The sequence below is a fragment of the Typha angustifolia genome, chromosome 14, assembly GCF_048772165.1.
Source record: "Typha angustifolia cultivar Huaian chromosome 14, ASM4877216v1, whole genome shotgun sequence".
Lineage (NCBI taxonomy): Eukaryota > Viridiplantae > Streptophyta > Magnoliopsida > Poales > Typhaceae > Typha > Typha angustifolia.
In genome coordinates, this window is record NC_133252.1 from 1,202,556 (window position 1) to 1,223,583 (window position 21,028).

The 21,028-nt window shown below is 37.3% G+C and overlaps 3 protein-coding genes across 9 annotated transcripts; 2 read left to right on the top strand and 1 right to left on the bottom strand.

The window, feature by feature from the left end:
* Nucleotides 1-1,794: 1,794 nt before the first annotated feature.
* On the top strand, nt 1,795-14,000 carry LOC140775294 (cysteine-tryptophan domain-containing zinc finger protein 3-like). Of its 5 annotated transcripts, XR_012106730.1 has the most exons (15): nt 1,795-2,315; nt 2,952-3,024; nt 3,115-3,248; nt 3,339-3,707; nt 3,792-5,116; nt 5,395-5,846; nt 5,970-7,568; nt 7,652-7,938; nt 8,030-8,190; nt 9,687-9,847; nt 10,523-10,683; nt 11,317-12,002; nt 12,123-12,199; nt 12,299-12,389; nt 13,652-13,995. XR_012106730.1 is itself a non-coding variant. In XM_073118495.1 (12 exons), the coding sequence occupies exons 1-12, from the start codon at nt 2,178-2,180 to the stop codon at nt 11,506-11,508; spliced, it is 5,052 nt and encodes a 1,683-aa protein (XP_072974596.1). In that variant the 5' UTR covers nt 1,795-2,177; the 3' UTR covers nt 11,509-14,000. The 5 variants fall into 5 exon arrangements, 1 of the variants encoding a protein (XP_072974596.1); XR_012106728.1 differs by having other exon boundaries at nt 11,317-12,199; XR_012106729.1 differs by having other exon boundaries at nt 12,123-12,389.
* Nucleotides 14,001-14,572: 572 nt separating this feature from the next.
* LOC140776230 (uncharacterized) lies at nt 14,573-17,679 on the top strand. Of its 2 annotated transcripts, XR_012106846.1 has the most exons (4): nt 14,573-14,716; nt 16,861-16,903; nt 16,987-17,258; nt 17,341-17,679. XR_012106846.1 is itself a non-coding variant. In XM_073119863.1 (3 exons), the coding sequence occupies exons 1-3, from the start codon at nt 14,642-14,644 to the stop codon at nt 17,202-17,204; spliced, it is 336 nt and encodes a 111-aa protein (XP_072975964.1). In that variant the 5' UTR covers nt 14,573-14,641; the 3' UTR covers nt 17,205-17,324. The 2 variants fall into 2 exon arrangements, 1 of the variants encoding a protein (XP_072975964.1); XM_073119863.1 differs by lacking the exon at nt 17,341-17,679 and having other exon boundaries at nt 16,987-17,324.
* A 585-nt stretch (nt 17,680-18,264) lies between these two features.
* LOC140776491 (nuclear transcription factor Y subunit B-1-like) lies at nt 18,265-21,028 on the bottom strand. Of its 2 annotated transcripts, XR_012106892.1 has the most exons (2): nt 20,451-21,028; nt 18,265-18,664 (listed from the first exon to the last, which is right to left on the bottom strand). XR_012106892.1 is itself a non-coding variant. In XM_073120217.1 (1 exon), exon 1 carries the CDS (start codon nt 20,963-20,965, stop codon nt 20,510-20,512), a length of 456 nt encoding a protein of 151 aa, XP_072976318.1. In that variant the 5' UTR covers nt 20,966-21,028; the 3' UTR covers nt 20,288-20,509. The 2 variants fall into 2 exon arrangements, 1 of the variants encoding a protein (XP_072976318.1); XM_073120217.1 differs by lacking the exon at nt 18,265-18,664 and having other exon boundaries at nt 20,288-21,028.

A 21,028-nucleotide genomic window follows, 5' to 3' on the forward strand; every position in this document is an offset into this window, starting at 1 on the left:
AAAGCAAATCCCAACTCGGTCTAGAGTGAGCAAAAATATGATCTTCTTCTACTGGCTTAAATACAATTTTTATCTTAATTTCTTGTTTGGGTGTTTGATTGAGAAGGGCCCATTGCTCTTCTTCTAGTTTAATATTAATATAAATATATTATTTTTTTAGAGAAATAAAGTAGGATTAAATTTAAATATAAATTATAATTTTGTTTTATAATTACTATAGTATCATATCATGATTATTTTTAAAATTTTCAACTACAAAATATTTTGATTTAATTCATCATATTTTACCATCACAAATGACATCACTTTAGCATATCATATTACCGGGATTCACTATATCCTCACTCCAATACAACTTATTATACACAGCTTAAGACTAATCATCATAAGCTTACTTATGATCTAATCTCATCAAATAGAAAGATATTAAAATACTAATAAAATAGAAAACAAAAATGTAATAAAAACATTCGAAAAATGACGGGAAAATATAAAAAATCGATCAAGCAAGAAAACAAAATACATCTACTCAAACCTCTCGGATATATCAACGTGTATCTAAGGAGCATCAATAATATAACCCAATATAATAATTTTATCACGACAAACTTTACGAGAATCTTTAATAGAATATAACATATGATTGAGAGGATCTACTCTATCACGAAGGTCAATTAGAAGCCCAAATAAAGAACCTTCTTCTACTTCTTCTTTTCTCCCTTATTAACCTTTTTCATATAAGTGCCTACAGCTCATGTTCTTCTCTTAATTAAATTATACACTCCTAATTCTATTTAATAGATTCCTTATAATTATATTAATCTAACTAAAAGAAGTCTCACCTTATTCTACTTCATCTAGGAGATTAAAAACAAAATAAACTAGCATTCCTGGTCAAATTAGGACTCCTCATAAGGAGGTCTTATACAACACATATTAAAATGCTCTCAGTACAAGTATATTCTAATATATTATTGAGTATATTATAATTATGATAGGATAGTAAAATAGTTGTAAACTAAAATTACTAAGCGTTGTATTTAGAGAAGGGTAATTCAGTTATTCAAAAGTTGAGATAAGAAAGATGAGATATCTTAATTTCATTAACAAGAATCCGAATAACTCTGGTTTATTCCCTTTTTTTCTTTTAATCCCAATTCCTTATTCCGTATTTGCACGCTATCCGATCGAAATAGTGAACACCGACGTGGGATCCGGCTCACCAACTCCAACCGACTCGCCCCTTTCAACTCCGACAATAGTCAATTGCTTCGCTAAAAAGTCAACCCATCCACTCCGACAAAACCCCCACGTGTTGACGTACGATGTAACACTTCACCGCCTTCTTAGAAATCGGCTCTCTATTCGACGGTCTCATTTCCGGGTCACTTTCTCCCGTCTCTGTAGAGTTTGCCGCTGCCGCCTTCTTCGCCCGCCAAACTGGACTGTTACCGGCTATAACGGACACGTCAACTGGGGATACCCAACCAACGGCTAGGATCACGCTGTGTAAAGACCGCACGCAAACTTCCAGCTATTCGGAGTAGATTGTCTGCATCCCCGAGTGCAGGAACTACTGCTGCGAACCATGCATCCATATTTACGTGTCGAGGAGCTATTGGGTCCCCAGTTGGCCCTACAGTTCTTACTGTTTTAAGCCATATAACTAGTGGGCCCGACTGTACGAGACTTACGAAAAAAGAGAAAAATTGGAGTGCTCATTCGTGTGGTGTCCATATAATAAAATAACCAGCCCACATAATTATTAACTAAAAGTTTTTTCTCTCTCTCTCTTCTCTTGTCTTGTCTCTCCTCTCGTCGGAAGAGCGGTCTCTGTAGCGAGTAGCGAGGAAACGAACCCATCAGAGAGAGAGAGAGAGAGAGAGAAGGAGAGAGGGAGGGAGAGAGAGAGAGAGAGAGAGTGAGAGAGGGAGGGAGAGAAGAAACCACAAGAAGTCCATTCCTTCTCTTGTGCGATCGCCGTGTCGCGCTTTTAGGGTTTTGTTGGCCGCGATCAATCTCCAATCGAATCGCGGCTGATCGGCGCCGCCGATCGCCGCCGTTGATTTGATCCCCCGGGGTTTTCTAAATCTTGTAGCGCTTAAGGAGGAGTTGGAGTGGAGTTGCTTTCTTTTTGGGTGCGATTTGTGGGGAGGGGGAGGGGGAGGGCAATTCTGATGCTTTCAGTTGGGAGAAGTAGGAATGGGAAGGAAAGGAGAAGGTTAGGGTTTGGAGGAAGAGGCGGGATGGATAAAAACGAGGTTTCGGCATGCGATGATTCGCTCGTCGACCCGGACGTCGCGCTCTCTTACATTGTGAGTCCGTTGATTGCTCCATATTATTTTGAGTTCTTGATAATTTTTGGTCTCTAGTATGGGTGAAAGATGAGACTTCTATTTTTCTGAAGCCCGTAGCATAGTCAAGATTAGAAGAGTAACCCGTAGCATAGTCTTGAAGCCCGTACCGTAGTCAAGATTAGAATGGTAGTGTTAATTTCCTGAACAAAATTATGGAAATGGATGGAATTCGGAAACGTTGCATTGAAACTTGCCTAAGTAAGAATACAGAACCCTTTGCATTTTGTTTATTTTATTTTTAAATTTCTGTGCAGACTGTTATCTTTTAGGGATGACCTTTTCAAGTTTCTCTTTTCAAGACCATTTTTTTCTTCAGAAACTCTACAAAAGATATTCAATAGTGCCTTTTTCCTAGGCCTGATAAATATGCATCTATTAGTTTCCTTTTTGTTTGGGAGTGGTGATAAATTTGTGTTCTTAGGACTTTTGACTATTGAATTTGGAAGAAGGTAGTTTTAGGAGTCATAAATCATAAATGGTCACAGGATACACATATATACACTTTGCAAAGTTGGGTGACCCTCATTGTTTCCCTTTTTTTTTTTTCCTTCTGAGGAGTATCTTTCTTACAAAACCAGCTTACATTGATTTCAGGATGAAAAACTTCAAGATGTATTGGGACATTTCCAGAAAGACTTTGAGGGTGGAGTTTCTGCAGAGAACCTGGGTAAGATGGCACAGAGTAGCGAGTATTTATTATCTCTTCAGTATCTAAGGTGTCTTTGGATGACGGTGTCCATGTATTGATCTTTGATAGGAGCCAAATTTGGAGGGTATGGATCATTTTTACCAACCTACCAACGTTCCCCTTTGGTTTTACCGCAACCTAGGAGCCCATCTAAGGAGGCGAACATCAATGCCTCAAGATCTCCTTGTAACATGTCATTGGAGGTATGTTCCTTTCAATTTTCCCTCTTGGTCCTGCAATCTTATTACCTGCTGATGACGAATTTAATGTTGACTGATAATGCTTTCTTCCAGGGTGAACACCAGACTTCGTCGGTGGTCATAAGATCCTCTAGTTCCCAAAATAACCTTTCAGCAATAGTGCCGCCGGTAGATGATTCAGGCAGAAAGGGCAACTGTATGAGTATGTGCAGTGAAAGGACATCTGTTCAGCAGTATGATTCGCTAAGTAAACCAGTTAATGGTAGTGATCAGAAGACTTTGAAAGTTCGCATCAAAGTTGGTTCTGATAACCTTTTTGCAAAAAATAAGGCTGCTATTTACAGCGGTCTGGGCCTTGATGTTTCTCCATCTTCATCCTCTGAGGACAGTCCAGATTTGAGCGATGGGCTTTCCACTGAACTTCGTGATATGCCTGATGAATCTCCTCAGACCATTATCAAGGTTAACTTTCTTTGTTTGTTTACTCATGAAAGAGTTCCTAGTTTTTAAGGAGCTTAATATGTTTCTTTCGTAATCATTAAACAGATCATGGCATGCTTTTCGGTTCCTGAAGGGGTTTTGCTCTCACCACTCAGAGGCAATTATCTAGAGTTGACAGAAAAGGTTGTACCTTTTATCAAAAAGTACAAATCAAGCATGTTTTCCAAGAGTGCCCCTGGAACATGTGAAGTTTCTACTGATATGACTCCAGTGAGGGACATGAAAAGCAAGATGAAGAGAAGAAAGCATGATGCAAAGAAAGGGCTGTGTGCAGATGTGAAGAATTCAGGAGGCATAAATTACATTAGCACAATCTCTAGTAGTGATATTGACAAGGATATTTCAGGACAACAAGGTCTTCTTTCTGATCACTTTGACAGACAACTCATATCCAATTCAAGAATTGTTGAGGGAAAAGAAGAATTTCCTGGAGTACCAGCAGAGGGGTATGGTAGAACGTTAGAATACTCAAAGGAGACAGAGGACATGTTAGTGAAGGCCAACACAAGCATGCCTAAAACTGTAAGGGACAAACAAGAATTGATGGAATATATGGGAAGTAGTAAGGTTGGAAAGTCAAGAGATGGTAATACACGTCAGAAGGGGAAACTGAAATATAAAATAATGCTAGAGAAGCCATTGGAAGGAGAAAAAATGATTAGCTATAATGACTCTCATCTTGATCCACGAAAAGAAAACATGGCAATAGTTGAGAAAAATCTTGATATAGACAATGCTGATTCAAAAGGATATAAGATGGTGAAAGACCAGACTGTTGGATCTGTGGATAATGTGATATCATCTGATAAAACTATTTCATATCAACAAGGAGGCAGGGGCAAATTGTCCAAGGAGAAAAGAGAACAGCAGGGAACTCAAAATAGTGCTGCGCCATTGGTGGAGTTCTCAGAGGATATGTTGGCTGTTCAATCTTCTGAAGAAGTGAAAGAAAAGAAGAAAGTCTCTCATGCAAGAGCAGATCAGCTCGTGAAGAAAATCAAAACTAAATCCCATAGGAAATTGGGTAGTGACTTACTGAAAGAATCTTGCGGAGAAGTAATTGGGGGCATGATGGAAAGTGGAACTGGTTTACTAGAGGTACAACATAAAGAAAAAATGAATTTTATGTACCCTGAAAATGAGACGGGCAGTAAAAACATCGATAAACATCAAATTTCTGAGAATTCTTTTAATGAGCCAATGCCCTTGCCTTCAGCATGCAATGATGCAGCTCCAGCACCCTCTGCTGCTGTCGTAATAGAGGAACATTGGGTTTGCTGTGATATATGTCAAAAATGGCGTCTCCTACCCTATGGGAGCAACCCTGATAATCTTCCAAAGAAATGGCATTGCAGTTTGCTTAACTGGCTGTAAGTTTCTCCTAATTGCATGCATGGATACTTGGGCATGATTTTGACTTTCTTTTTCATAGCTGCTCCTTTTTTTTTTTTGCTGGCCAAATATATTTATATGTCAGCTAAAGGCACAAGTTTATAAACATAGCTACTGTCTTGCAATACTCATTTCTATTCAAAAAAACATTATTCGTGTTTTAGTTTTTTTCTCTTTTTGCTGATTAATTTTTGCTTCTCTTCAGCATTTAGACTTGTAGTCTTTTATTTCCTAATCTATGAGTATTTTTATGTAGACCTGGATTGAATAGTTGTGGCATTAGCGAGGAGGAAACAACGAAAGCTCTTAATTCGCTGTACTTGGCCCCTGCCTCTGGACTTGGCACTGTTTCAGGCGGTCATCATGATGTTGCTTCCTCAAGCATAGCTAGGGAAGCAGGGCAGCATCTTACTCAAAGGCTTGATTATACTATGCCAGGTAACACTACTGCTGGGAAAAAGAAACATGGTTCCAAGAATGGATCTGCTGTAGCTAATAATTCCAACGGTGCAAATTCTGCAAAGAAGAACCAGCAGTCCTCTATGGAAAATAACATTTCACATGATGCCAATCAGTACGCTTTTGAAACAAATTCATTGAGCAAAGCTGGCCTGGGGCATGGGAGTAAATCAATGGGCTTGACTGTAGAAAAGCAGATGATCAAGCACAAGGAGAAGCATAAGAACCTAGGATGCTATTCAGATGGAGGTGCCATGCTTCCTTGTTCATGCTCTTGCTCCTTCATTTTTTGGATACCTATGTGTTTTCTTTTGCTTTATCTATTAAATATTTGCTTGTGATATTCACATTTTTAGTTTTACTTTGGTACAGGAGGCATGGAAAAAAGCAAGAGGCATTCAAAATTAAAGAGCAAAAGAGTTATTCATCAAGATGATTTTAGAGCATCTAAGAAAATCAATAAAGAAGACTCACATTATCTTGTCAGAGATTGGAACACTGAATCAGATGTAGCTGGAATGGTGGTCCCAGACATGATAAATGTTTCTTCTGCCAAGGCAATGGCAAAGAAACACAGCAATGTTTCTTCCTGCAAGGAGAAGTTTGAATTAAAAGGAGAATCTGCATATAGTAAGAGGTTCAAAGATGAAGATGAAGCTTTCTTGAATGGGGAGAACAAAGAACATTTTAGCAGGTCAGGTGTGGAAAGATCCGATAAGCTGGATTTTTCTACTAAGAGAAGAAAAGTGAAAGAGCAGCAGGAGATTCAGCACAGTGTGGCTGGTCAGCAGAGTAGCCAGCACGTAGTGGACAGTCTAATTGTTGCTAAAGAACATTTTAGCAAAGAAAAGGTCTTAAAGGAAAAGAAGTCAAAGATACCAAAGTCTGATAGTAAGGTGTTTAGGAGGGATGTGAAACATAAAAATGGTCAAGCAGCTGGAAAGAGCCAACAACATCCTCCTCGAGAAGCATTGGACTGTACAAACTCTTTGAAGAGGGATGCGGCTTATGTACAAGCTTCTACAGCAGCTACTTCTAGCTCTTCAAAGATTTCAGGCTCCTGGAAAAATAAAGTCTCTTTTCTGGAAGCAAGGGGCTCTCCAGTAGAGTCAGTTTCTTCATCTCCGCTGAGAAATTGCAACAGCGAGATCCTCTATAATAAAAGAAACTTTGTTGGAAAAGATGAAGCTGGTTCATCAGTCCTGGGGAGCCCCAAAAAATGTTCAGATATTGAAGGTGACTGGGAAAGCAACTGTAATGGAAAGTCCAGGAATGAAACAGCTTATCTTGTCCAACAAGTTTTAGAATCTCCTAGATCTGGAGAATCTGGGATGCTAGGTTCTTCAGAAAAGGCTTTACGTGATGATTTGCCGACACATGAGGCTGAAGAGGTAAAGGTGGTTGGTGACTATAGGAATCTATTAGATCAAGATAGCAAGTTTGTTGGTGAAGCGCCAGAAAGAAATTATGGTCAAGATATTGATAAGCTGAATGATCACCGATGTCTGGACAGTTTGAGTCTCTCAAAGTTAGGAAAGATATCGTCTTCATGTTCCAAGGAGAAACATAGAAGCTGCAGATCTAATGTTGATGTTGGTAAGTTCAGAATTTCCGGATCCTTTAGTGGAAACAAGGATCCTTATTTTATGGAGAATGGTGGCACCTGTCTTAGAGAAGCTTCTGCCTGTACTTCTGAGAATAACAGTCATCCTGAAATACTGAGGGCTGAGGACTATAATGTTGTTGAGAAAAACAAGAATGATGTATTGGGGAAGAGAGACCACAATGCAAAATTTTCTCGTCTAGGTAGAAGAGATAATTCATGTTCTGGATTTCAAGAAAGTTCGGTTGCAGATGGCCCTTCCTCAGATCATGATCAGCCTAAGGATATTAATTCAAGAGCAGTAGCACAAGAAGTTAAATGTGGTGTCTCTAGTCATGAAGAAATTAAACCATTTCTATATTTCCAAGGTAAAATGTTCTCATATCATTATGTTCAGATCATAATGATCGATCAGAATTAGAATCTGGAATTGATAATTCACAACTTACAGGAGATAAGCAAGGAACACAAAACCTGGGCCCTCAAGTGGATTTGTCATCTGCCAAGGAAAGAAAGTCAGAACTGTACTCCACTGAGGAAGTAAATCTTTATGCACCTAGCATGGTGAAACAGTCAAGAAAGCCTAACATTCTGAATGGAGTTCAATATAGAAGTTCGAGGCAACCAATGCCTAATCCTCCAGACACTTCAAGTCCAATTAGAAGGGATAGTCATTCTGCCGCAAATAATATCCTGAAAGAAGCTCGAGATTTGAAACATACAGCTAACCGTTTAAAGGTTAACATTGTCTTTTTGTTATTTTGCTTTCTGTATGCAATCTTCTTTTTACTTGATTGATGAGTTTCTGGGTATACATTATATCTTACAGAGTGAAGGATCAGAACTTGAAAGTACGGTCTTGTACTTTGAGGCAGCCTTGAAATTTCTTGATGTTGCATCCCTTTGGGAACCTCTCAGTTTTGATAGCTCGAAACAAGGGGATGCAGCTCAGTCTATGCAAATGTATTCTGAGACTGCAAAACTCTGCGAGTAAGCTTTAGTTTATGTTAAATCATGGTGTTTTAGTTTTCCAAGTATAGCTGTCAATTCAACAACTTCACTTTCACAAAGTGCAAACCAAATTATATCCTTTGGCCAATGACAATGGGAAATCCTAGTATGGGATACAATTTTCTTCTGATCTGAAAGATATTGTTCTTTGTGATTATGTTGAAAACAACCGAGAATTTATAAGTTATTATAAATTATTAAATTCATCATCTTACGTTGTAACTTTAACTTCCGCTGCTGGATTAGATAAACATAGCATATGCTACTGGCAAGTTTCCACTTTCCACAAGCATGTTTTCGTTTTGCGTCCTGCTGATTAGACATCCTTAAAGGTTCTTGCAATTAAAGCAATAAGTAACATCTAATTATAGTCACCTGTTTATTTATCTTCATTTCGCCAAATAAAATTTAAAAGACATTTGATGAATGATTTTCTCCTGGTCTGGAAATTTAAATTTTGGAAGTATAGTTGTGCCACGTCCATCTACGATGTACAACTAAGAGCTAGAGCTGATGCTTTAACAACTCAAATGCATATAACATGAGAGGTAGGATGTTTAACTGCAATTCTTGTAAATATGGGTTTCTGGCCTGGATCTTTTTAAGATGTGGTTGCTCCAACTTAGATTACCATAGTGCAGGAACTCAAGTTCACAAAGTTTGTTGCTGTGAGTGAAGAGATCGAGACATTCATTTTGTTAGAACTGAGAACTGAAAAAGTGAGATTGGTTGGGTCTTGTTGGTTCCATTTAAATTGTATCCAATTAAGGTGTTTGTCCAGTCAAAGGGAGGTACATTTTGTTGCTTCTCTCAGGGAAGCGTTAAATTTGGACTAGCATAGGAGGGGGCCCAGCATCAGAACTCAGAGTCCAGTTCTTGAAAAGCTGTAGTCCTTTAGGTTGTTCACTTCAGGCAGTTTGAATGGTTTACAATTTCCAACTTCACTTCCTTGGAGACAGGTACTTTAAAGTCCTACTTCCAGTCCCAAGTCAAGTTCAAGAAGCTCAGGGTGCAAGCAAAGGCATGCACACTGTTTTTGAGAAGATTTTTCTGAGTTCGGAGTTCCATTGCCTGCATAATTTCGAAATTATGAGTATTGTGAACTTGAGCTCTGGCTTTTCTTTCTTTTTGTGGGTCTTCTTTCTCTTTTTCTTTTTCTGTGTGTTTGTGTCTGTGTACCTGGACTAATATGTTGGCTATGAAGGTAAAGATAGACATACATGTTAATTTCCATCTCTTTCCTGTAGATTGAGAGCATGTTCTATTATGAGAATTCTTAGTTTAAGCTGAGTACTTGTCAGTGAAGAATCTACTGATAGCATCCTAGTCCAATATTACTGTTTCCATTTGATATGCATATACTTTTCTTAAAATAGAGGTGATATCATACTATATTGCAGATTGTTGAGATACTAATGGTTTAAAAGTGACACCTGATGCTCATCTATGTGGTTATCTATTGCTTATGTTGACAGATTTTGTGCCCATGAATATGAGAGATACAAGGAAATGGCTGCTGCTTCTTTGGCATTTAAGTGTGTTGAAGTGGCCTATCTCAAGGCTGCATACTACAAGTATCCTGGTTCAAGTAAAGATCTATATGAACTACAGACATCTCTACAAATGGTTCCACCAGGTTACTTGAATATCTGCCAGTTGAACTTTATTTTTCTGCTACTGTAACTTCTCTATTTTAATGTTCTACTAATTAATTAGAAATAATAGGCTGGCATGGTCTCCTGCTTGATTTATAATATTGGTGTTTATTATTATAACTAGAGAAATTTATTAGAAAAATTGAGAAAATAGGATTGCTAGTCCAAAATCCTCTTAGATATTTGTTTTTTTTCTTATCAAAAGACATGGCAATAGTTAACTCTGTGAGTTAATTTTGTCTAGAATTATTATTCTTGTTGAGGTAAAATCTGTTTTTTTTTTAAAACTTTTATTCTGTGCAAGATGCATGTAACAGAAAGCAGAAAGTCAGAACAAGCTTCTCATGGAATAAATAAAAAATTTTGCTGATGCTTAGAGCTTCTTGTGAGTTCATGCAGGATGTTGTCAATTCAGTAAATTTTCAAATATGTTCAAGCTGGGCTATTTCCCCTCTTTTTTATTTTCTTGAAATGTTTCTTTTGGCATTCGGACAATATTTTGTCATCCGTATGACAATTTCTTCGATGTTCTCCCCTCAAATGTTATGTGGTCATTATTAATCTGTCATTTATTCTTATGTCCCATATACTTACAATTTCCTGTCCTCCTGTGGAGCTTGATGCAAAATGTTGACATTTTCATAATTTTACTGTAGGTGAATCACCGTCTTCTTCTGCCTCAGATGTGGATAATTTAAACAACCAAAGTACATTAGGAAAGGCTGCTTTAGTGAAGGGTGTTAATTCTCCTCAAGTTGCTGGCAACCATGTAATAGGTGCCCGTAACCATCCCCACTTGCTGCGGTTGCTTAACTATGTAAGTTGCTTTTATATGCTTTATAGCTGACATGTAGGACCCAATTGGTAGTTCTCTTCATTTGTAACTCTTACTAATTTGAACACTTAAGAATGTAAAATCCACTAAGCCACTAGTCTAGAGCTACCATATGTTGCATGCCCAAATTCTTCTGTTAGCTTTGTAACTGAAATGAGGATGTTAAGATGGATGTGTGGCATTACTAGAAAACATAGAATAAGGAACAATAATATTAGACAAAAGTTAATGACCAGCAAATTATGCGAGAATATATTAAGATGGTTTGGAGTTTGGACATGCCTAATCTAGGCCACATACTCGAATAAAAGGTTCCTCACTTCCTTGAGAGGGAGGGGAAGGCCGCAACTTACATGGTCCAACTTGGTAAGAAAGATATAAATAACACTTTATTTGACACGAACGAACCATTGCACTAAATCGAAATGAATGAAGTGAGGTATGTAACTTTTTGTCTCACCTTAGACCAAACGGTTCTATCCTGTTAAATTGTCGCTTTAATTTTTCTTCGAAGTGAGGTATATCAAATTATCAATGATATGAATGTGCATTATTATTGATTGATGATTAGTATGAGGGAGAATCTAAGGGTGTTTTCAATTGATCTGATGACAGACAAATGATCTAAATTGTGCATTCGAAGCAACTAGGAAATCACAGATTGCTGTTGCTGCCGCTGGTATCAACTTTCAGAAGGATGGGCGCGATGGAATTGCTTCAGTAAAAAGAGTTCTTGATTTCAACTTTCACAATGTCAAAGGGCTACTACGACTTGTACGCCTTTCAATGGAGTCTATTACTCGTTAATTTGTTAAAGATTGAGGAAACATCATCCCTGTGAATAGATACTTTGGGTGGCCATTGTCATCGTGAGTTGACAAGTATTACAATTTTCACTTGTACGATAGCATTCCTTTGACCAGAGAAGGGCTTCACAGAATTTATCTGTAAAATGTGTACAAAGAGAAAGTTGCCAATTTTGTATTCTTTGCAGCCTTTGGTGCTTTTAACATGGATAATAGCATCAGCTCATTGATTATAGGGACATTCAAAATTTCGTAGGATTTTTAGTTTTTCATTATTTGGGGACCATATTACATGCAATGTTTTATCTATTTCTTTGAGGAGGAGTATTAGCTTACAGGAAATTGATAAAGTGTTCATGCTGTCTCTTTTCCTGTTATTGTAAATTTTGAGAAACATAATTAAGCAGTCAATCATATAGATCAGTTTCCATGAAGTTCAGCTGGTACTGCAATGTGAAAACTGGATTCAAAATCTAAGCACAACTGGCATGGCAGGTTGTGCAATTTTCTTTTTCTCTCCGTCTTGTGTTTCCTAAGAACTAAAGTGATTTGTTTCTGTTTTCGTATAGAATTACTCAGACTTGCTACTAAAGAACAATTAGTTGATCTTTGCAGGTTGTTTTAGAACTTTGGTAAAGGATGTTAAACAACTATATCTGGAGCAGATTTAAGCGGTTTAGACTTCAAAATATGTAACTTTTTGTCCCATTAGTGCCCACAATCATGTATTTAAGTTTCTAGCACTTTTGGATGAGATAAATGTTTCTGAACCGGAAGAAAATTTCTTACAGTTTTGCAGGGGATGGAGTTAAATATCAACTCATTCTGCTGACAGAAACTCTGAGCTAGGAGTTGTTCACTTCCATCATTTCACTCAAACAGGTAAGACAATCTACTTAATTTTCCTACACTTTATACCTGAGAAGATACCGTCCAATATAGGACATTTATGGAAGACTAAGGTGAAATATTTAGGAAGAGGAGGAATTAGTGGAGTTACTTGAAAAGATAAAAAGTTAAGGATCTAGAAGAAGCAGTATATGGAAGCTAAAAGGTAAAGACAAAAAAAATTTAAAAACGAATATTCTTATGAATGAATTGAAAATTTTGCTAGTCTAAAATTTCTTCATTGATACTAAAATAAATCAAATTCAGGTAAAGGTCTAGTATTCTTCTTGTAATTCTCTTTTCTTGAAGTTTTAAAATGTAACGGTTAGTCTTAAGTTTTCGTGGATATCAATTGTAAATTGATCACCTAGTAATACTGGTGTGTTTATCCTTGATTTACCTATGGACTCTTAAACCATTTCTCACCTTTTATTTTCTGTAAGCAAGATTCTTTTGAGCATTGGTAAGTTACGGATCTTATTTGGCTGTGAAAATAAGGGAGTAAATTTTTGCTATTGCTTCCAACAAATTTGAAAGCCTTAGTTACATTGGATGTACATTCTTATGATTTTGAACATCTGGAGTGTGTGGTAACAACACTGTGATGCATCAAATGGTTACAAGATTTGAAATACCCTTGTAATTAATAAATCTTTGTAAACTAACTTCATGTTCTAGAGGCTTGTCAACCAGTGGCCAGTAAAATAGTCTGCTCTGTAAATTAAGATTTGTAATTTTAATATGTAAAAGTGCTAAAGGAATTTGTCACGGAAATTTCATATTCATGTGGAATGGTCACATGAGGATCAGATTTATGCTATAAATATTGTAACTGTTTAATGGGTTATCAATGGTAACATGCTGCATTTTCGATTTAGATGTTTGAAGACCTTTAAGGATGATAAATTCTTTTTACCTGAACACTCAAACTTGATGCAGTTCTTACATGGCGTTGACCTGTACTTGTGCATCTGCCCTAGTATATGTTTATTTCTGTTGGATTAAAATCATTCACATTTGAATTTTGGTTTTTGGTCTGGTTTTATGTATGAGTAGAATCCGAATCTAAATTCAATCTGATTGTTGTTTAGCTGGTAATGTAGGATATGTGGCAGGACAGGACAGTAGCTCATTAGTAGCTAGCTGGTTGATAAATCACCTTTAAATTTCATCACCGCATAATTCTTGTCAGAGGGCCATTGTTGATAATAATCTCCATTTATGGTCATTAACTTTTGTCTATTTGCTATTCTCAGGTTGCAGAGAGTAACAAGTTTGAAATGCAATGACAGGAGCAACTGAGATTTACCTGCAATAGAGTAACAAGAAAACAAGAATAGATTTGTTTGTTGATTTGATTCACTGATACTGTTCCCATACAATTATCGTAGGAAAAAAAGAGAAACTTTTCGAGTCAATCTTGGAATGGATGAAGCATTACTCCAATATTCTGGTGCTCCAGCTAATGACTGCTGTGTTACGTTTCGTTTGAACAGCTATTAATTACTAATTTATCTCATCGTACCACATAATGTAACTCTTTATGGAATGATGTGATATATGATACACTGCTATTACTTATGGATTATTCCAATATTGCTTTCGAACGTGAAACCCTTGAATTCCATATGTTTAGGATGATACGATAAAAATTGTGATGCAATTTTGCAAATGTCTATCTCATTCTCTTTAATTTAAAGGAAGTTTTTCATATTAGAAAATTGTGTTAAAAACATTTTATCTGTCCCTATAGTTTGACCAAAATTAGTTTCCCTCTAAAATTTTGTTTTCTATATCTTACACCTTTTATTTAATTGCTAGGTTATCCAAATATCCATCCAAAGTTAACACACCTTGAATTTTTCTTTGAATATCTATTTTTAATCTGTTAGCAATTTTTGTAAGGAGATGTAGTGATACAGAGCAAAGTTTTAAGGAGATAATTTTGGTCCGGAATAAAATGTATTTAACTCTAGAAAATATTTTGGTAAATCCAAAAATACCAGTGGAGTGTCATATGATAATTTAAGAAAATAGAAGGGTCGGATTACCAGTAGACAGTAGTCTGTAGAGGGCTGTGACCATAAAATTACCAAAATATAGGGGGTTAATTGGAAGTTTCGCTTTCCAGAAAGGTATTAGAATGAAAAACGCCGCCTTTCGAGGCAAAAGGGTTATCTTCGTCTCCAAAAACCCCACTCTCCCTCGTCTCTACGACTCTTACCATTAGAAAAGAAGGCTTTCTCATGGCCTGTGCAATCTGCAGGCTCTTCTTCTTGCCCTCTCTCCTTCCTCATAACCCGACAGCCGCCGCAAAGGAGGTAATTAAAGTAGTTGGAATGTTCGAGCCAAACCCGATTTTTTGTGTGTGTGTGTGTGTGTGTGTGTGTGTGTGTGTGTGTGCTCTCTAACTAAATTTTCTGCAACTTAGTCGCCTTAGAATTCATACTTCAGATAATTTTATGCAATTTAGTTCACACGCACCTTGACTGTTGCAAGTTTTTGGAACTCTTTTGGTGGTATATGTACTTAACAAGTATAAGCATTTTCACGCGCATAGGTGGTTTTGAACCATATTTTTCGATTGTTATGTTATCTTGATTAGGAAATCTAGCTAATGGGAGCATAAAGGCTTAATCTTTTTGTTGTTAAGCTTTTGGTGCAATCAATTAGGGTGAAGTATAGTGGACATTTTACACTAGTGCTAGGTAATTCTTACTTTTAGCCAACTAGGTCTTCTCATGTTCTGACTTCTGAGTTACTGTGTTGTACAACATTATTGATAGTTCTAGACAGTATTCAATCTAGAAGTTACATGATTGCCCGATCGATTCTCAAGGAGATAGATATAGATTACTTTGTAAAAAAAAAATTAAGCTTTCACCCTCCTATTTAATATTTATAATGTTGTAACACTAATGTCTCGATATGAGAATTACAATTGAACCTTTCTCGGATGTCCCAATGGGCTTATAGTATTTTTTGTCTTTTAAGGATATCCGTGTTCTTTTGAGTTATTTAATTCATGGAGTAGTATCTTGCTTGAATTTGGTGGTTGTCTTTCTATGAGTTCTATGAATCATTGCAGGGCTACTGCAGTAGTGAACTGTTGGGAACAAAATTGTTATATCAATGATAGGAGACTTAAAATTATATCTATCCTGGTGATAGCTATATCAAAGGGCTTGTAGTGATTTCAACACAGAATTATGAAAGATACTAACTAGCTTGGCCTTGTTTTGCTTACAGAAACAGTTTATCTTTACTAAGTGTTTTAATGGCTTTACTTTACATAAAATTTTCCATATTTACTGCATATCAGTGTACATACCTGTATGTTTTGCAATATTTTGTTATAGACTTATAAGGATTGTTTCAGATGGAGCAATTCCTGTTTTCCCACCTTACAGTAACTTTAACCTTGGGATCTAGAATTGTGCTATTGAGTCTTTCAATGTAACATTGTTATCTCCTGGGCAGCTTTCTCTTCTCTAAATGCATATAATTGAAATGCTGATCCTACACTGGTTTTATGCATGACTTGCTATCTCAAGTTGTCTCCTTTAATGTTGTCTTGATAAGTAATTCAATTGATAACTTGATTCATGTATATATAATAATAGGCATTTGACTATTAATGGTAGCTATGCCATATAGTCTAACACACACCATATTGTTCTGTCCGCTTGTACAATTCCATACCAGCAAGGTACCTGGATTGGGTTATGCCTGGGATATGAAATCCTTGGCTTGATGAATGATGAGAACATTATGTTCTGGCCATATTTTAACAAGAGGGCGTTGGAATAGTTGGATGTCCAAAGAGGAAAAAGCAAATTAAAAAAAAATCATTATTTACTTTGCAACTGAATTACTGAATTTTCAAATCTTACCCAACCAAAGTAAGGGGCTTTCTCTTCCAAAGATCAAGAATTATGGGGATTTGGGTTTCCAACTTACAAATTTGAAGGAAAATAAATCTCTAGGGGAGAGGTTGGGAGTAACTTTTAAGCAAGAAGAATGGAAAGGTTGATGATTTGACCATTTGAGATAAACTCGAATGAATATATCTACATGTGCAAAGGTATCTTTTACTGTCCTGAAATACAAGATTCAAGATAATTTGCCTTTCCAGAATGCTGGATTTGGATGTCTTATGACAGATGAATGAAAAATTTAGTCAACTCGTTTCTATACTCCAAGACCTAGGGAAATCGATATCTTGTATAAATAATGGAGGATGCTCTGTTAACTCCTGTTATCCATCAGTCAGGCAATAACAGAATACGCATTCTTGTCTTCTTCTCTGATTTGCATACTCCTGCATTTGTTATGTACTTCTAATTTCTTACCCGTCAAGATGTGCTCTTTTTTCTGTAGTTAAGTTTCTGTATGTAGTTAGGTTAAAGCAGATAGCATTTTGTTATCCTTGATTGCGCTGATAAATTCCTGACTCTTCTGGCAGGAATCACAAGTTGTAGAAAAAGTACCACATGAATCATGCGACTGTAAGCCCCTGCTCTTATATCGGCATGTCCTTTCCTTAAATGTATAAACTTGCCTTGACACTTATCTGCACATATGTTTGCAGCTTTGAAGTACTTCAAACAAGAAAAGTGGATTAGTTTGAAATTTGGCAAGGACTTCGGACGCTCTGCTAATATAGTGATGCCAAGCAGACATTTTTGCATCGCAATTGGCACTTGTTTGGCCACAATTTCCAGTGGAATTATATCTGGTTATTGGATGGGGCCTGATATTGAAGATGGTTGGGGATATGTTGAAGCTGCTGTTGATCGAATTTTTTGATTCCTCATCTGCAGATTTGATTAGCTATAATGCTTCTCACTTCTCCTGCTACATGTAGATTCACTGTGCTGTAGTATTCATTTTAATGAAGCTTTGTTTGGTCTGTGCATGAGCACAAGATATGCCCTACTTGCAGGTGGCCTAAGGATGGAATTGCCTTGCGAATTCTGAAGGATATACTACATACACATATCTACCCTACTTGCTAGCTTGGAGTACTTTTGATCAGGGATTTGATTATAGATCAGTCGCACAATCCTGTTGATGGAATGTTAACTCCTGTCAATTAGCATCAAACACTTATCATCGGCGGGCGGTGATGTTCAGAGAGTAAATCCTTCATTGCTTGGTGTTGCAAGTATGGCTGAAATAGTTTAGAGTATGCTGTACAGGTTGATATCTTTGCTTTATTAGTATTCAATAGAATCAACATATCAATTCATTCGCATTGAAGCTTATTTCATCTTCTTCGATAGCATGCCATTACGCTCAGATACTCACAGTCTTGGTGCACTGCCTTCCTCAATAGTGTCACCAGATGCAACTGCTTTCACTACGTCAGAGAGGATAATAATGAGACCATAAATCAAGTTAGTAGTAATGAGAAGAACTGCTTTGGATCCTTAACAGTGTTTTTATAAATCCCCGGGATGAATAGAATATCTTACATATTAAACCTTCGTCCGTATGTGAAATAAGCATAATTGTATGCCAGTATAAGCTTTTTTAATCTAGTATAGTAATTAAACATTAGTTTATCTCAATACTAGTTTAATAATAATATCTACTTCCTTTCCTCTCATCTTTTATCTAATATTTTTATACGTTGTCAATTACTATTTTTACATTGTGAACTATCATTTCAAATATAATAATTATGCTACTGTATTATTAACAATCAAACATCATACTAATCTAAACAGATGTAAGTTTTTTATACCAATTTTGAAAAAAAAAATGAGCATAGCTAAACTAGTATAGTAGTTATTCTACAAGTGAAGGAACGGCTTCTCCTCGTTGCCTTCTCCTTCACCGCCGCCGCTACTACGCCGCCAGAATCCGGCTTTTGTCGGAAGCTCATCCGCCCCACATCCCAACCTCACAATTGGTCTCCAGCCACCACCGCCGACGTAACTATTCCATCACCATCCGCCCTCCGGTCCACCTCCGCCTGCTGCTACTGCTTCGACTCCAAATACGCTTGCAGCATCGAGATGAACGACGGCGACTCCATCTCCGACGGAAACGCGCGAGTCGAGTCGGTCACCAACGTCGTCTTCGGGTGCACCCACGTCAACGGGCTCACCGCTGGGATCTGCGTTGTTCATCGCGCAGCCGGCGCGTCTCACCGGCGGGAGGTTCTCCTGCTGCCTGTTTCCGGCCCGTGACGGCCGCCCACGGCCACGGCATCATAATCCGTCGGCCGGTGCAGTTGCATGACTCGAAAATTCTTAGATATCCTAGCAATGGTGATTTCTATTTTAGACTTGATAGAATTAGCTAGACGAACTTCACTCCATTAGATTCAAAGAACGACTACCACAAGTACTAAAGAAAGCCTTGTTAGTTCTTGCTAATTATATCATACTAAAGACGTTTATTTTAATTTTGTGAATACCAAAAAGCTAGCAAGTCAAGAAGACATCTCAAATTTTGAAATATTTATAGACTAATAAGGGACTCAATATGTCACAAAGATGAACTTTCTATAAATAAAAAGTTTCGAGCTAGACTCATAGAAACCTAACTTTACTAGTTCTCGAATACAGAGTTTTATGTAGAAAGATATGAGCAAAATAAAACTTTCCTAAATAGATTTTTATTACTTAATATCCAATTAGCACTCCCTAGCAAATTTAATTAAGAAAAGAGTCTAATCATGTGATTAGAACAATTCATTAACTTCAATAGAGCCGAAAAATATTTATACTTTGATACACAAAAGATAAGGATAGAATGATAATTCTTTAACACAAGTCTTTCACTTAGCCTACAATAGACAACACCACAGAAGAAATAAAGTATCAAACCCGCTAACATAAGGAAATACAATAATAAAGCTTACCGAGTTTCCTTTGTGAATGAATCCATACAGTGATCACTTTCTATTAATTAGTTTACACTCAAATGGTCCATTAGTTAGCACGAAGTCTATAACATTCTATTTAGAATGATATACACTAAGATTGTTATGGCCAAATCGTGACAACAAGTAGGTGAAATTTAAACATATCATGCTGCAAGACAGTTGATTAATATATATATATAGATATATTGTATGTTACATCTCTTATAACAAAGTGGCACAGAATACTGATAGATCTACTGATACTAAATTAAGAGCTAGTAGGGTTCATCATCTTTTAATGCATGATCAATTGATGTTCCCCAAGAGATTTTAATTTTTGTTGTTGGAAGGAACATGCTGTAGTACTTAATGGAAACATTTGAGACAATTAATGCAGTTGAGTTTGATAGATCTCCAAGGCTGTCTGTCATGCATCCTAGGAGCTTGGAGACAAAGACAAGCATAAATATGCTCAGCCAAATTCCTTGCTTTTATCTTGGGGAGAAGGATATGTTCATGTCTCATTACTGGTGTCAAGGAGAAATTTATTCTAGATGTAGTTGTATATATATATATATCCATGAACTAGGGTTTTGATGAGATAGGTGATTAATCCCAGAAATGAGAAGAGAAAGATTAAGATTTTGTATCATTAATTTGTGTCTTCTGATCATGTTTAAGTATAGATTACCTGCATGCATGTTTGATATCAACAAGAATTCAAGTAGTAAACAACCATCCAATTAACAAGTATTACTAACCACATCTTAGGTCAATCAAATTCATTTAATCACAGACAATACCACTAGTAATTAATTCCTTGGTGCTAAGGAAGTTACTATGAACTAAGAAAAAAAACTTGCAACTCTATCACTCCTTTCTGTTCATAATTTGTTCAGAAAAAAAAAATAGCACAAAGATTGTCTAGAAGAAGTATATCTCAAGAGCTAAAAGACAACCATCTCAGTATAAATCTTCAATATAAACAATAAGATCTATAGAGGAGATCAAGAACTAAAAAGAGAAATGTCACTGTTTCTAGGGAAATCTCAATACAAAAACTTGATCAAATTGAGCTATATCTTTTTAATGCACACAGATCAAATCAGAACAACAAAAATTAGCCACTCACTATTTCATCTCTACAACCAAAAGAAAAAAGAAAAATCTAAAACTACCTCTCTTTGAAGTTTGAACCAGTACTAGTCATAGATCTCCATGCCATTGAACATAAACCCTAGTCGCCGCCGCCGCCGCCGGTCGCCCTACCTCCGCCGTGCTGACTCCCCGACGCCGCAGCCCTATCGCCTTCCACATCCCTATACCTCTGCAAGTACCTCCTCATGGGCTCGGCGTAGTCGTCGAATCCGAGGGTGTTAAGCGCCCAGCAGATGTCGTCGCCGTTCACCGTCTTGCGCTTCTCCTTGTGACACTTGTCCGACGCCTCCGCGGTGACGAAGCTGATGAACTCCGACACGCACTCCTGCATGGTTTCTTTCGCGTCCTTGGAGATCTTCGCGTTCGGGGGCAGGATTTGCTTCATGATGCGCCCCACGTTCGCGATGGGGAGGAGGTGGTCTTGCTCCTTCGCCGCCACGCCTCCTCCGGCCTGCTCGCCGGAGGTCACCTGAAGGTTGTAGATAGACACACGATGCTCATCAGAGTTAGGGACACTCTCGTGGCCATCGGCCATGGCCAGAATTTAATCTTTTTTCACCGGTAGCCGGTCTCCTTCAGGATGTAGACACGTCGCACC